The sequence below is a fragment of the Chiloscyllium punctatum genome, chromosome 5 (genome assembly GCF_047496795.1).
Source record: "Chiloscyllium punctatum isolate Juve2018m chromosome 5, sChiPun1.3, whole genome shotgun sequence".
Lineage (NCBI taxonomy): Eukaryota > Metazoa > Chordata > Chondrichthyes > Orectolobiformes > Hemiscylliidae > Chiloscyllium > Chiloscyllium punctatum.
The window spans coordinates 8978529-8995931 of NC_092743.1; the positions used below are offsets into that span (position 1 = coordinate 8978529).

At 44.9% G+C, this 17403-nt stretch overlaps 1 protein-coding gene across 1 annotated transcript in view; it reads left to right on the forward strand.

The window, feature by feature from the left end:
• Positions 1–13614, forward strand: part of LOC140476863 (desmoglein-2-like) — an 85171-nt gene extending 71557 nt beyond the window's left edge. Inside the window, exons 12-16 of the mRNA XM_072569733.1 lie at positions 1762–1974; positions 3789–4019; positions 6203–6333; positions 8022–8387; positions 11226–13614. Of these exons, the coding sequence (XP_072425834.1) occupies positions 1762–1974; positions 3789–4019; positions 6203–6333; positions 8022–8387; positions 11226–12140 (1856 nt within the window). The 3' untranslated portion in view covers positions 12141–13614. The remainder of the gene's footprint in view (positions 1–1761; positions 1975–3788; positions 4020–6202; positions 6334–8021; positions 8388–11225) is intronic.
• Positions 13615–17403: the final 3789 nt, after the last annotated feature.

A 17403-nucleotide genomic window follows, 5' to 3' on the forward strand; every position in this document is an offset into this window, starting at 1 on the left:
ACTGTCTGTATGGAGTTTGCACATTCTCCCCGTGTCTGCGTGGGTTTCCTCCAGGTGCTCCGGTTTCCTCCCACAATCCAAAAATATGGAGGCCAGGTGAATTGGCGATGCTAAATTGCCCCAGTGCATTAGGGGAATGGGTTTGGGTGGGTTACTCTTCAGAGAGTCGGTGTGGACATGTTGGGCTGAATGTAGGTAATCTAATCTGTTGGGTTATAACCTGGTGTCATGTAATTTCTGACTCAATAAACAGGTAAAATCACCATAGCCTTACCAGACCATAAACCACTCTCTCAGTTGAGGGACAATGGGCAGTGTTTTAATCTGAGGGTGAACATACCTCAGGCACAGGGAAAGGTAGAGAAGGAGAGTCCTCCATGCTAACCTCAGCCCGCGGGGGAATTGAACCCACAGTCAGAGTCACTGTCTGCATTACAAACCTGCTGATCCAACCAGCTCCCTTTAACATGCACTAATATGCTAAAATGAAATCAAATTATTACTGGTGATCGCAGATAAAAATAGAAAGTGCTGGAGAAACAGATCTCTGTGGAGAGAGAAATAGAGTTAACATTTGAGTCTGATATGACTCTTTTCTGTAACTCAAGAAAATAGTACACTCTTTAAACTCTATTTCTGCTTCAGTGGTATCACCATCTCTGACTAGCATTACTATCTCACCAAGGTTTATGGGATGGCACTAATTAAATCAGGTATCTATTGATAAACTGGTCCAATAATATTAGATTTATGAATGGAAATGATTTAGGGATGGCTTTTGACAATGTCTAGAGATGAGGCTGTGATTGTTTCTTGTTCCAGGTCCTTTAGAAAGGAAAATTGTTGATACATTGTCTTGGAAACATGAAACACTTACGCCATGCTTGTTTATAACATTGCAGTATGTTTTAGGTGGTCAACTATAAGATTAGATTAGATTACTTACAGTGTGGAAACAGGCCCTTCGGCCCAACAAGTCCACACCGCCCCGCCGAAGCGTAACCCACCCATACCCCTACATGTACATCTACCTCTTATCTAGCACTATGGGCAATTTAGCATGGCCAATTCACCTGACGTGCACATCTTTGGACTGTGGGAGGAAACCGGAGCACCCGGAGGAAACCCACGCAGACACGGGGAGAACGTGCAAACTCCACACAGTCAGTCGCCTGAGGCAGGAATTGAACCCGGGTCTCAAGCGCTGTGAGGCAGCAGTGCTAACCACTGTGCCACCGTGCCGCCCAAAGGTTTAAAATAAGTTTACTATCTTATATTCTCAAGGAGAAATTTGTTCCACATGACACGGAGTGTATGAACTTTTCTACTAGTCACAAATTCAGCATTACAAGTCGATTGTTTAGGACTGAAGTGCAGAGAAGTTAATCCATGTAAACCGTTGTGAATCTTTCACTATATTTGAGGCTGGAGCAGAGAGACCCTCGGACCAGGGGTTGTAGCTGTCACTCTTCAAGCTCTTGTGATCAAGTCTCTTATTGACTGAAGAAATTCTGAGAGATTGTCTGTAATGGGAGTTAACTTGAAGGCTTTGCCCTTGTTTAGTGATAAATTGTTCATCTCTTTTATTGGAGATGAAATCCAGTCCACATTTCAGCCGCTGCATTGTGGACACCTCAAGAGCTTAAATCCTTGTGATTTCATGACAAGTGTTTCAGGACATGTGTTTTGTCGCAAAATGTGGTTCCGTGGTAAAGCTGAGCAATGTTTTCATTCCTTTCCTTTGTCCCTTTCCTTTTGCAGGTCGCCCTGCCTCAACATCCACAGGAACCATTGTTATTAGAGTGCAAGATGCTAATGACCATCGGCCAAACTTTGTGGATTTAAATCCGTGTATATGCAGCAATGCAAAGTCATTGACCCTCACTGCCTTCGATGCGGATGGTCCTCCATATGGAGCCCCTTTCCAGTTTAATCTAAACTCTAATAAGAAATGGAAATTGGGTCACACTAATGGTAAGACATGATAGTAACCCTAGTTTGAGGAGAATTATTTTTCTTAAAGAATCTTTGTTGGCTATCTTAGTGTAGGTGATGGCACAGCGGTGATGTCACTGGCTTTACAAACTGTATAGTCCCAGGCTAATGCTCTGGGGACACAGGTTCAAATCCCAACAGAGCTGCTCATGGGATTTAAGATTGACTTTGTAAAATCTGGAGTTAAAATTATCCCAATAATGGTGCCCACAAAACTATCACTGATTTGTTTTAAAAATGTACCTGGTTCACTCATCCTTTTCAGGAGGGAAATCTGCTGTCCTTACCTAGTCTGGCTTACATGTGATTCCAGACCCACAGCGATTGGATTGACTCTTAACTGCCCTCCTGACAAGCTGCTCAGTTCAATGAGCAGCTGGAGATGGATCAGTTCTGAACTGGCCCTGCCTGATGTGTACACATCCCATTGCAAAAACAAACAAAATATTCCCTCAGCAAACGCATTTGAATCCTGATCCTAACCTGATGGATTCCTAGAAACGTGAACACGTATATTAGGAGCAAGAGTAGGACACTCAGCCCCCTGAGCATGTTCGGCCATGCTATAAGATGGTGGTTGGTCTGATTGTAACCTCAAATCCCTGCTTCTACATGCCCTTTTGAGTGAGTGGTATCTTTTAGTTTGTACAGACTCCCCATTCGACTGAAACGTCTCACCTCATTGTACTCCATTGAACTTTATCTGCCACCTATTTGGCAACTCTACCAACTTGTCAATGTCCTTTAGAACTCTGTATGTTGTCCTCCTTACAATGCTCTGAAGTCTTGTGTTCTGTGCAATCTTTGAAACTGTCTACTGCACACCAAGATCACACCAATATATATCAAAAAAACCCAGGGTCCCAATACTGACCGCTGGGGAAGGTCACCAAAACCCTTCCTCCATCCTGAACAATATTCATTGTCTATTACTCTCTGTTCCCTGTCATTCAGCCAACTGTGTCCATAATGTCTGTTTTATTCCATGACCTCACCACTCTATTGTGTGGCACTATTCCTACCTTCAATATAACATCTTAAGTGTTGAAACTCTTAATGATTCTTCAGCTGAGTGATAGAGAATGGCTCAAGTTCTTATTTTCATAACAATTTGACTTTGCAGGTTAAAACCAAAGTGAATTTTCAAACCTTTCATTCCATCAGGCAACGTTAGATTTCATGCCGAATGCTCCACCTTGCCAAGATGGTTACAAGTCATGAGTTTAGCAATTAAGCTTTTAATTATCCAACATTTTACTTATGCGTTTATCTTTAAGGAAGATTTTGATATAATTCTTAGGACTAAAGGGATCAAACGGTCTGGGAAGAAAGCAGGAACAGGGGACTGAGTTGGATGATCAGCCGTGATCGTGTTGAATGGTGAAGCAGGCTTGAAGGGCCGAATGGCCTACTCCTGCTCCTGTTTTCTTTATTCCTGTGTAAATGTGAAAAGCCCTTTTTACTTATTTATTCACAGATTGGGAGTATTGCTGGCTAGACCAACCCAAACTGCCTTTGAGAAGGTGGGGATGAGCAGCCTTCTTGAACCGCTGTAGTCCATATGCTGTGGGTAGATCCACAATGTCCCTTAGGGAGGGAATTCCAGGATTCTGACCCAGTGACAGTGAAGGAACAGTGATGTATTTCCAAATCGGGATGATGGGTCACTGGGAGGGGAACCTGCAGGGGGTGATGCTCCTATGTAACTGCTGCCCTTGACCTTTGATATAGTAGTGGTCGTGGGAGCAATGCTATGGTCCCAATGACTAACATTTTCAATCTTTTCTTCAAAGCAACTAGCATGCAGCTGATTCCCATCAGAGATTTGTGGCCTGGAATATTTACCGTACCAATATCTATCAAAGATAACGATGGCAATGGACACTTGGTAAACCTCAATGTTCACGTCACTGATTGCCATGACATCAACATATGCAGAGCAGAGAAATTATTCCAATCACCAAAGGCATATCTCGGTGCTGCTGCTGTGGGTCTCATGGTGCTGGCCCTACTGCTGCTCCTGCGTAAGTATGAAATGACTGATAGCCCACAGCTATCATATTAACTCAGTGCGCCAGACCAAAATTGATCTTTCTGCAGCTGGGTTTCAAAACAATCATCCACTGGTTTATCCAATCTCACAACTCAGGATCAGGCCGGTCAGCCCTTCATATCTGTGCTTCCTCTTTGAACAATCTTTGTAGTTCATCTTGCTCCCCCACTGATCCACAAATGTGTCCTTCTCAAAGTGTTGAAATCCAGCAAACTTTAGAATAACCAGGAGTGTGTTGGTTGATCAAACATTCCAGTTAATCAAGAGGTCCATAAAATCTGTGTAAAAACACACACTAAGTAACAGAAATGTAATGCAGGGGGTATACACATCACTGTTAGACTTTATTCTACATAAATCACTTAAATAAATGATACACATGCATATATTCAATATTATATAATTGTAAATCACAAATAACAATGCAACTTAACCTTAAATAAACCTTAGCAGCAAGCCTTCTCACTCTCACCCTCGCCTGACCACTCGGAGATGGCTACAATGCAATAAACTTCTGGTATCTCAAGAGCACCAGCTCCACCTTGGGCAGCACGGTGGCACAGTGGTTAGCACTGCTGCCTCACAGCGCCAGGGAGCCGGGTTCAATTCCCACCTTGGGCAACTGTCTGTGTGGAGTTTGCACATTCTCCCCGTGTCTGTGTGGGTTTCCTCCGGGTGCTCCGATTTCCTCCCACAGTCCAAAGATGAATTGGCCATGCTAAATTGCCCATAGTGTTAGGTGAAGGGGTAAATGTAGGGTTGCTCTTTGGAGAGTCGGTGTGGACTTGTTGGGCCTAAGGGCCTGTTTCCACACTAAGTAATCTAATCTAAAGTGCCTGTTAAAACAAATTTTGCTGTATTTCCTGAAACGCCTGTTGAACCTACTCCCCCATTCTTGATCATTCCAACTTAGTCATAGAGATGTGCAGGATGGAAACTGACCCTTCGGTCCAACCCATCCATGCCAACCAGGTATCCCAACCTAATCTAGGTTGATGCGTATTGTGAACTCTCGACCCACTTTGTCCCCACAGGACAAATATTCCAGGCCACAAGTCTCTTTGGCCTTCCATTGATCTCAGCTCTCTCCTCCCACCTCAGCACTGGCTCCTCTGCTATTGAGCCGACTGCATCCAGAAGAACGTCCAGCGATGGTTTCTCTTCGCCCTCCTGCTCAGCTTGAGGGAAGCAATGGCCTTGACACTCAGCGAGTAACCAGAGCAGCACGCTAATTTTCCAAAGTCACGAGTTCAAATCCTCTTGGATCAGGCAATGGTTCTGAAGGAGTTAAATGTTTGTGTAAAACTGAGCTCCACCCAATCTGACAATGTCACATTGTCTTTAGTTGGAAGCAGTGTTGAGTTCTGTATGAGTTCTGTATGAGGTCTCAAAGGCAGCAGGGAAGCCTCAGTACTTAGGCCTGATTGATTCCATGCGACCAATCATCTTGACAGGCAAGACAAGCCCCTCATCTGTTTAGAATTAGCTTTAGACTTGGGCACTGTTTGGACTTACCTCTATCACTAATAATTACTCAGGACTTAAACTCAGCAGAAAGCAAGGAGAACTTGGAGACAGGCTTGCTTCTACCCCCTTGCACCTTTCATAGGTTTGGGGACCCGAGTAAAGAATTATTAGCCCGGTTGAAAAGAGGTACACGTTTCGGACGTTTTGTCATCTAAAACACATCAGGATGCATGCAAGAATGCAACATTTTCAAATGATCACAACAATTTATACTACATGAGAACAGGGGTATTGATTGGCCAAGGTGAAATTGTAGGCTTCTGGGTGATCCAGAAGAGTTGCAAGGCTGAAACATGTTCCTTTAGTTTCCAGAGAATGTGTCCCTGAATACAAATATATGCCACTCCTGGTGAGTGTAAATGAGACACAAGACCAGCTCAACTACTTATCTTAAATTGGCTTGTTTGTGTAGCTATTAATACATTGTCCAATCGCTGAGACATGTCTTGATTTGGGTTTAGTGAGCACAGGCTGGTTAAGTTCAGTCTGCCCCCTACCCACACATGGAGGGACTGGCTCTTTGATCCAATCAACCAATCATTTATTTCTTGTTGTTTTATATAAAATTATAGTTTAATATCATAGTTGGGTAATCGTGGCTGAACTGTATAAATTGTGACTCCACAGTTGTTCCTTTGCTGCTCCTGCTTTGTCAATGTGCCGGTGGAATGGGGAGAAAAGGCTTCTTTGTGATACCACCCGAGCCTGTGGGATCCCTCGGCAAAAGCAACTTTGAAGGTGGAGGGCCTGTCGACACGGTTTGTATTCTGCATCATTTCAACTCCACACTTCGACTTTAGCCAGTTGTAGCAAACCAAGCCTTCTCCAATAAAGGGTAATGGAGGAAAGGTAACACCATTGCCAAGTTGTCTGGCGGTTTAGAACAATGCTCTTGGGGTGGGGGAAGGGCTCTGGGTGTAGGGTAGGGAAGGGTGTGGGTGTGGGCTCGGGGGCTCTGGGTGAGGGAGAGGGCCTATGACTGTGGGTGTGGGGGAAGGGTTCTGGGTGTAGGGGAGGGAAGGGTGTGGGTGTGGGCTCGGGGGCTCTGGGTGAGGGAGAGGGCCTATGACTGTGGGTGTGGGGGAAGGGCTCTGGGTGTAGGGGAGGGGGGGCTCTGGGTGTAGGGGAGGGGCTCTGGGTGCGAGGGAAAGGCTCTGAGTGCGAGGCAGGGACTCTGGGGGTGGAGGAATGGTTCTGGGTGTGAGGGAGGGGCACTGGGTGCAGGCTTTGAGAAGGGCTCTGGGTGTGGGGTGGAGGCTGGGAAAGTGTATATAAACAGTGACAGCTGTGGGTGAGGGCTCACCCTGGATTGTGGTATTAGGTTGGATCGGGGTGGTGTTAGGATGGGGTTAATTGATGAAGAGGTTTAATTGAGACCGGTGTGATCAAATCGCCCTGTGTTGGGGGTGAGTAACGTTACGTGGGCCAACGTGAATATTTCCCTATTCCGAATCTGCACCAAAAACAACCCTATTCCTTATCCATTTTAGGCAGCTACGATACTATACGACTGCTTCATATTTCCGTGTCATTCTTAGATGAGTGATGCCATGAATTTGCTGTCAGTTCATTAGTTGCTGTTGGTATTTGTGCCCATTATGTGCAGAATACATATTTATTAAGAAATTAATACCAATTATCTTTTGAAAGTCATTTATGTGGTTCATGGTTTTTTAAAGATATTTTTAAATCAAGCAGTTCAGAAGCTCAAGGAAACTAAGCCTTTCTGCTCAGAGGTAGGGACACTACCACTGTGCCATTGTAACCTCCTGCACCTTTATTAAACTGAGCTCATAGACAACTTGGAATGGAGAATAAATGCTAGCCCATTCACAACATCTTATCATGTGAGCGCATTAAAAAGCAAACGAAAGCCATAAAACAGGAGTATTGGGCCATTTGGCCCATTGAGTCTCTGTTATTGAACATGATGATAATGGTTTGATGATTCATCTCAACTCTACTTGCCCACCTGCTCCCGACATCCTCTGAGACACAAAGGTCTGTTTATCCCAGTCTTAAATATCTGCACAAACCTCCCCCTCCCCCTCCCCCCCCCCCTCCCCCTCCCACTCCCCCCCTCCCCCTCCCACACACAGACACACACTGACACACGAAATTGAATGAAGTATTGTTTCCAAACTCAGTCCCTTTTTCCTGAGACAGTGCCCCTGTGTTTTAAATTCCCCTGCTGGGTGGGGCATGGAGGGGGCATCAGCCCCCCTCAGTCAAATCTCTTCAGAACTTAGACTATTTCAGTGAGATCACCTCTCATGCACCTAAACTGCAGAGAACATAAAGTCACCTCATTGTAGAGCAACCCATCCTACATCCCTGGGACCAGGATTCACTTGGTTCTTGTTTGTAACTCTATCTGATTGTTGGTGCATTTATGGCACTAATGCCTATTGTAAGTCATGAAGATGTTTACTTTTGTCAACTACAGATGGTGCCAATCCTTTCTCCTGACAATACAGTGGGAATGGGACAACGAACAGAAGGATTTGCTGCAGTAGGAGCTGGAGGAAGTGGCCTTGTAGGTTCTGGTAATTTCGTGGGATCTGGTGGTGTCGTTGGATCTGGTGGTGTCGTCGGATCTAGTGGCATGGATTGGAGGTCTGAGAAACAGATGATGTTGGAGGAGGAAGCTTACGAAACAGATTCGAGTCGATTGGTTTCCATTCAGGACAGGAAAGTTCAGTATGATGTCTTTGGAAGATCAGCAGGGGCTCCAACTTGGAGTCAATTGTCATATGGTGGAAAACTGTGGGAAGGTTCTTGTAAGGCTTTCATCGAGCAATACATCAGCAAGGTACGCAGTGGTCATCCCATCGTAACTACACAAACCATCTTTGCGGTGTAGCGTGCTCTGAACATCTGATATGGCAAGGGAGCAAGTCAACTGGACAGTAATAGTATTCATTAACAGGAGGAGGCCCACTGTGGCCATCCTAGCCCTCTGAATGACCTACCAATCTGTCCCACTTACCTACAGTTTCCCCATATTAATGTATCAGTTCAGCTCCCTTTAGTGAGCTACCATCATATTCCAATTCCACTTCCCTTTCAGACAGAAGATTGTGAATAAAAAGAAATGTTTTACCTTCATCCTCTTGTCTGGTAATATGTTGGAGCAGGTTCAGTGGAGGTGTTCAAGATGGCATTGGATAGTTTTTTGAGCAGGAATTATGGGCAGGGTTATGGGTAAAAGGCAAGAGGTTGGCACTAAATAATGGAGCTAGTACAGGTATGTGGACTGTATGGCCTCCTGCACCACAAACTTCTGTATTGTGCCTTTGCTGGTTCAATCAGGAGCTGTCATTGCCTCTCGGTCACAACATTCCAGGTTCATGTCCCTCCTCAGGGAATGAGTCAAGGCTGATACTCCTCTGCAGTACCAAAGGAGAGCTGTACTGTCTCAATTTACAAGTGAGATGCCATGACAAGGTCCCATCCTGCTCAGGTGGATGTGAAAGATCCCATTCTATCTCAGTATCCTGACTACAATATGTATGCCTCAGTCAGACGTTATAGCAAACTTTCTTTTTACTAATTTGCTGTTTCAGAGGTTAGAGAGCAATGGAATTTATTCAAGGCTGAGCTAGATAGATTTTAACAAAAAAGAGGGAGTCCAGCTTTAGAGCTGCGACTAGGGAAGTCAAGGTGGTTTTGCCAAGCAACTGGAATTGAGGCTCCAGTCAGGACAGCCATGACCTTTTTTGATTTGGAGGTGCCGGCGCTGGAATGGGATGGACAAAGTTAAAGATTACACAACACCAGGTTATAGCCTAACAGGTTTAATTGGAAACATTAGCTTTCGGAGCACCGCTCCTTCATATACTTATGCTCCACAACCACCTGATGAAGGAGTGGTGCTCCAAAAGCCAGTGCTTCCAAAGAAACTTGGTGGACTGTAACCTGGTGTTGTGTGGTTTTTAGCTATGATCTTTTTGAATGGTGGAGCAGGGTCAATGGGCTGAATGGTCTACTTTTGCTTGTACAACATCCAATCATGTGGATTTATTGAACTTTAAGCAGCAGTGATGTTTCCTACATTATGGCCACATTTCAAAAGTGCACCATTGGCCGCGTAATGTTTTATAACATCAGTCAGCCAACACAGTGGGCTGTAGATGCCTGAGATGTGCTGCCCAGGGGAGGTGGGAGAAGTGGGTATCTTAGCAAAGTTGAAGAGGCATTTAGAGAGACACAGGAATAGACAGGGAATAGAGGGATATGGACCATGAACATGATGGCCAACTGTTATTACCACTGGATTGTTCATCCAGAGATCCAGGTAATGTCTTGGGGACCCGGATTCAAATCCCACCGCAGCAGTTCGTGGAATTTAACTTCAATAAAAATCAGAAATTAAGATTCTAATGATCACCAGGAATCCATTGTCAGTTCACTCCTGCCCTTGAGGGAAGGAAATTGCCATCCTTACCTGGTCAGAGACAAAAAAAAAACTACAGATGCTGGAATCCAAGTTAGACAAGCAGGAGGCTGGATGAACACAGCAAGTCAGGCAGCATTAAGAGGTGGAGAAGTCAACATTTCAGGTGTAACCCTTCCTCAGAACTGGGGGGGAGGGGTGGGTCACAAGGGGGGCCTGCAGATAAAGGGGGGCTGGTGGAGGCGGGGCAGGGTGGTGAGGTAGTGATAGGTGAACACAGGTAGAGGGGACGACCTGGTTGGTCAATGGGAGGATTTATCTAACCACCCCCTCGGCTCACGGCCTCATTCCTGATGAAGGGCTTTTGCTCGAAACGTTGATCTTCCTGCTCCTCGGATGCTGCCTGACCTGCTGTGCTTTTCCAACAACACACTCTCGACTCTAATCTCCAGCATCTGCAGTCCTCACTTCGCCTGGTCAATGGGAAGAAAGAATCCAGTTGTAGCTGGAAAGAGGGGTCAATCAGAGGAATGGAAAGGAGGGGGAGGGGCTGGGAAGGGAGTCGGGGGATGGGTGAGAAGGGTATTTGAAATTGGGGAGTGCTCTGGACTGTCAGCTGCCCAGTTGGAAGATGAGGTGTTATTGCTCCAATTTGCAGTCTGATTCGCTGTGGCAATGGAGGAGGCCAAGAATAGTCATGTCGGAGGGAACGGGAAGGGGAATTAAAATGGGAGGTCAGTTCAGCTCCTGTGGGGCCCTGAGTTTATGTTTGGTCTCCCCTATGGTCTTCTCTACATCAATTGTGGGAAAAACCCAGCTGGTTCACTAATGTTCCTTAGGGAAGGAAGCTGCCATCCTTACCTGGTCTGGCCTACATGTGACTCCAGACCCACAGTATCATGGTTGACACTTAACTGCCCTCTAGACAATTAGGGATGGGCAATAAATGCTGGTCTGGCCAGTGACACCCACATCCTGGGAATGATATAAAAAGATGGGATTCATATAGAATAGCACCGAGATTCGACAGACAAATGATGTGTTGTGATGTTCCACAACAAAAATAATACTCCTTACTTTGCCTTAAACTGTTAGCAGCAACATTAGCCTTGCTCAAATGTACAGAAAATGGATGTAAACCCTAACCCTAATTCCAACCCTAATATCTCATGCATGCACCATGTTGCACCTTACTGTCAGATAAGTATTTAATCCAAGTTGTTCTAATGTTATCTGGGTCCTCTTGTGTTTCAGAAGTTGGTCCCCAAAACAGAATGGGAATCTCGCTCAGCGCGTGATGTCTTGCTGGTGTACGCCGATGAAGGGAAGAACTCGCCTGTCGGTTCCCTTGGTAGTTGTAGCTGCATTGAGGATGCTGTCAGAGATGATTCCTTCCTGAATGACCTGGACTCAAAGTTCAGAACCCTCGCTGAGATCTGTGAGAGTCACCACTCGGTGTTCGTCAAATCCAGCTCCTGCGTATTGTCGGGGTCCACTGATCCTCTGATCCAGCAGAGCAACGAGGCGAAAGAGGGGTCCGTCTGGAAGGAGACTGGAAAGCTATTGAGTGCAACCCAGGAGGCACAAGAGACGCCCGTTCAGAAACACATTGTGGTGACCACAACCATCAGTCCCTGTGGGGAGGTCATGCCTGGAGTGACTGACCCTACATTAATCCAAAGGATGGCGATGGCAAATGCCCGATCAGGCATTGAGGATCTGCAGGGTGTCACTGACCCAACGTCAGGCCTCAAAGCGTCCAAATTTAATCTGGGCGTGGATCACGTCGACGGAACAGTTCCATCCTTCTCCCAAACGCCCGTTGTCCAAAAGAGTGTGGTAGTGACCAGATCGGTCAAGTCGGGCACGAGGGAAACACAACCCATGATCACCGAGCCATCGTTTGGATCAATACCCGCGGTTGCGAAGAATGTGGTCTTGACCAGATCAGTTGATACCTGCGCAGGGGCGATGCAAGGCAGCCCCACTGATCCATCCCTGGGTCGGGCCTCTCTCAGGGAGCAGCATGTGCGGGTGACTCAGTCAGTTCATTCGGGAAAGGGAGAGATGCAAGGCATGGCCACTGACCCGTCCACTGGTCGGGTGCCGGTGATCCAAAAAAATGTGGTGGTGGGTGGATCGCTCAGTTCAGGAATGGGAGGAATCTAAGTCATTGCCACGGAGCCAGCAATTACAAAAGATTTAGTTACGGGTCCCTTTGGTGGTGGGATGTACAGTTCTGTTAAAAAAGTAACCAAAACTGTACAGTTATTACAGGAATAGGCATCTTGTACAGTCAAATACATTTTAGCTTACAATATCACTGGAGGGGAGATGTTCTGAAAGAACATAGGAAGTAGGAGGAGGCCATTCAGCCCCTCGAGCCTATCCCACTGTTTAATTTGATCATGGCTGATTTCATCTTGGCCTCAACTCCACATTCCTGCCCCCGTAACCCTTCAACCCATTGCTAATTAAAAATCCGATTCAAATCTAGAAGTAGGATAGTGTGATTACTCCCCTCAAGCTTCCGTACAAAGTCCATTGGGACCTCTCATACCCCAGAGCAACACAAATCTCAAACCAAGAATCATACGCTAAGACCAAAGAGCCAGAAACTAAAACTAAACCCAAGAAATCAGCTCAGTTTAGGTCATTTTAAAGACTGGCAGATTTTTAGAAGCGTCATATATTTTCTGGCAAACACGCCTTTTAATGTAACAGCCCTTTGTTTTTGTTAGAATTAAGTGCACAAATAATTCCACAGTACTCCTAGAAATCCACTTACATTGGCTTGTCAATAATCAGTTGCTTGTTTGACCAAACTAGCTAAACATTTTAAAGTTGGTCAAACAAAGAGGGTACGGCGATTTCTTTCTTTAAATTATCATATGTATTTGTCACTCTTTATCTACTTTTATCACTCCTGAGAAATGAGGTAAACTCATTTGTTTACTTTCTTGATGTTATATTTCTAGCTCCAGGTCTGACAAAGTGATATCCTTTTTTACAAGAATCATTTAAATGTTGTCATATTATTTAAATACACTCAGTTGTTTCAAAATATAGAGTCATAGAGATGTACAGCACTGAAACAGACCCTTCAGTCCAACTCGTCCATGCTGACCAGATACCCTAAATTAATCTAGTCCCACCTGCCAGCATTAGGGTCATATCCCTCCAAACTCTTCCTAATCATATATCCGTCCAGATGCCTTTTAAATGTTGCAGTTGTACCAGCCTCCAACATTTCCTCTGGCAGCTCATTCCACACACACACCACCCTCTGTGAGAAAAAGTTGCCCCTTAGTTGCCTGCATTTATTGCCCATCCCTAACAGTCCAGGGAGTAGTTAAGAGTCAATCCCATTGCTGTGGGTCTGGAGTCACGTGTAGACCAGACCAGTTAAGGATGGCAGTTTTCCCTTCCTCAAGGACATTATTGAACAAGATGAGTTTTTGTTTAAATGACCATTCAATAGTTCCATGCTCACTTTTGATGATAGTGGCTCTTTATTCCAGATTTGTTTAATTCATTGAGTTCAAATTGTCCAACTGCGATGATGAGGTGAGAATTCAAGATGAGATCAGGGATGTGTTGGCTAGGGGGTTTAGCCATGGTTAATGCAGGCTTATGGGGTTCAGGTAGGGGGGGCTGGGTGGGATACTCTTCGGAGGGTTGGTGTGTAACTCAATGGGCCGAATGGTCTGCTTCCGCACTATAGAAATTCTGCGATTCTATGATTCTATGCCAAGTCTAGTAACACAAACACTCTGGTGTCATACCCCTCCTGTTGCAAGTACACTCTGCATCAAGCTTCTCCAGTCAGAATGGTGAAGCTCTTGAGTAAACTTTTCTTGATGTAATTGGTGTGAAGACTGCTTCTGACCTTGATAACAACTACTTTCTCTTGCCTTTTCTCATGAACTCTCTCATTGGAAAGTGAGAGTGTCTCATAAGACCATAAGATCTAGGAACAGAATTAGGCCCTTCAGCCCCTCAAGTCTGCTTTGCCATTCAATCCTGGCTGATACATTTCTCAAGCCAAACCTATCTGTGCGTAATTTTGTTTTAACATCGTGGGGGGCGCTATCATTGTCTGTATGACCTTGATGGTTTTCTCATCATGGTGACGTGTTTAGCCATGGTGATTGGGATCACCTCATCTTTGCCATGGCCAGTGAGAGAGACGGTCTTTCATAAGACTGGTCAATCATCGAGCATCTTTTGGACCGCACTTCGTCCAGCCTCTCCTGCTCGTCTTGCTGATATTGGTGGCCTGACCAAAAGCAAGGGACAACCGATGGCATTGCTCAAAGAATTCTGGGAGTGCATGCACGCATGAGCCTCTTCATCTCGTCAAGGCGGTGTTCCACCGAGGCCATTTTGGCTACCGTATTGGTAACTTAGTCGACTAATTTGTGTCCCTACAAACAGGCGCTTCGTGGTGAGGTTCAGAGGTCCTCAAGTTAAGAAAGCACCTTGCAATTCCAATTCCCTCGTCAAGCCCTGACAAACGTACAGAAAGACTGAACATATTTGGGGCCATGTTGTGTGGAAAAGGGAAGGCTAATAGGTGATCCAGTAAAAATAATTAAAGGATTTGACAGGAGCTGTGAAGAAGGCCATCAAAGCAAAAGCAGCAAATAATCAAGATGAGTGTGGTACGGTGGCTCAGTGGTTAGCACTACTGCCTCACAGCGCCAGGGACTCCGGTTTGATTCCAGCCTCGGATTACTATCTGTGTGGAGTTAGCACGCTCTCCCCGTGTCTGCGTGGGTTTGCTCCGGTTTCCTCTCACAGTTCAAAAATGTGCAGGTTGGGTGGATTGACCATGGGAAATTACCCCATAGTGCCCAGGCACATGCAGGCTCGGTGGATTGGCCATGGAAAATTGCCCAGGCACATGCAGGTGAGGTGGGGTTGGCCATGGGAAATGTGGAATTTATGGGGCTGGGTGTGGATGGGATGCTCTTTGGAGGTTTGGTGCGGGCTGAAAGGCCTCTTTACATGCTGAATGGATCCTATGATCACGCATTATCATCTTTTATTAGCTGAAGGAATTCATGAAATGTTTCTTTAGGACCGTTAGGCTCTAGAAAGTCAACGCTGTGGGGAATAGTTGGGGGACCATACCTTACAAGCAGATGCTGGATTAGCACACGATGCAGAAAGAATTGGGAGGTTATGTTGATGAATTGAGATGAAATACTCCATTGTGTTAATGGACTGGTTTTGTGCTGTGCAGCTCTGTGTCTTTAGTCAATCAATTTAAGTCTCGAGATGATCATAATGTATTTAAAATGTGGGTTGTCTCAAGATGGGCTGTAGTCGTTGGCCCCTCTTGCAGACTGTGAAACATTATGACAGTATCTCCAATGTGTTTTTTTTCTCTACGATGGTGAAATTAAATGTACCTGAATGTCAATCAAATGACCTCATGAGGATCATGGGCACTGCCTACTTCCTGTTTCCTTTGCTGAGATTTTTTTAAAAATGTTACGGTGCAAAATTTGTAAGAGAAACAGTGGTATTGAATGATTTTGCTGATGGTGGGGTTATAGGGTAGGGGGTTGGATCTGGGTGGGATGCTTTTCGGAGGGTCGGTGTGGACACAATGGGCCAAATGGCCTCTTTCCACACTGTAAGGAGTCTGTGATTCTGAATACACATCGCTGTCTCCATTAACGCATCCCAGAGCACTTCATCCATCAATCTTATGACTTATAAAGTTTAATCTTCTGTATGGAAATATTAACTGTGTGTTCTGAGGAATGTCATAATGCAAGATTGCCATAGGTGACTTTTATGGGACCATTAAGCTTTCTTAACGAGAACAATATATGTTGAATAGACTATAGTGAATATTCTATGGTGGTTGTGTTAATATTAAATAAAAATCAAAATAATGTGCTTCTCCATTAGAGTTTGATACACTGTGTGTAAGGAAGTAAAAGTTTTCTGGAAATTACTGAACTTTTCTCTCTCATCTCTACATTAGATTTTGTCTGAGTAACTTCAGTTTGCATGTTGCTTTTTACCAATTTGGTAAGCCTAAGTTTAAGATATTATTGATCCTCAGGCAAAAATGGTGCAGGCAGTTAATTGTATTCTGTAAATAAAACAGAAATGAACAATCTAACTGTGCTCTTCTCTGAAAGTATTTTAAAGAGGTTGCATTGTAAGCTTCAATGTTGCACTGAAAATAAAGGGTTTTTTAATATTGTGTGCGAAAACAAATTCTTTTGGCAAGTTTAGTCATATATTCACTGACGTGACATATAACTTCCCTGTTGCAATTAGAAAATGCTTTCTAAAAGCGACTGATGGTTATATTAAATGCAAATGCTTAGTTTTAATCACAAGCATAAGGAACATAGGAACAGGAGGAGGCCATTTAGCCCCTCAAGCCTGTTGTACCATTCAATGAGATCATGGCTGATCTGCGGCCGAACTCCATATCCCTCCCTTTGGCCCATATCCCTTAAACTCTGCTTTCACAAAAATATATGTATCTCAGATTTAAAATTAACAACTGATCCGGCATCAACTGCCATTTGTGGAAGAGAGTTCCCAACCTCCACCACCGTTTGTGGAAAAGCTTCTTAACATCTCTCCTGAACCATCAGGCCCTAATTCTCAGACTAATTCTGTCAGAAATGAAATAATATTCAATTAACACTAACAAGTCCCTCAGAGAATTCAGCACAACCTGTTACCCAGACAGTAGGGCAAATGTGAACTGTGCTACCACAGGGAGTGGTCTAGGTGAAAACATTAAAACATAGACAGTAGGATCAGGAGGAGGCCATTCGGCCCTTCGAGCGTGCTCCGCCATTCAATATGATCATGGCTGACCATCCAACTCAGTCCCCTGTTCCTGCTTTCTCCCCATACCCTTTGACCCTTTAACCCGACGAAGTCCTTCTTGAAAACATTTAAATGCTTTGGTCCCAACCACTTCCTGTGGTAGAGACTCCCACAGGCTCCCCACTCTCTGGATGAAGACATTCCTCCTCATCTCAGTCTGAAATGGCCCACCCCATATGACCTCCTGGTTCTGGAAAACCAGTGATGTGTTTATGGGAAAGCTCAGTAAATACAAGAGAGAAAGGAAAAGAAGGATACGTGATCAAGTCAAAATACTGCGGCTGAAGAATAAACAGCAAGGGCTGGAGAAACTCAGCTGGTCTGGCAGAGAAAACAATTAACATTTCGAGCCCAGTATGACTTTTCTTCAGGACTAGATTTATTGATGGGGTTCAGTGGAGGAAGCCTGTGTGCAGCATATGCAGTAACATGAACCAATTGGGGCTGAATGGCCTGTGGGGTGTTGTTAATTTTCTGTATCCAATCACCATTTAAGTGTCATGTAGCATTGTAATTATTGCAAGTCCTCCCAGCACCACTAGGTTGTGTTATTGTGCAGGAC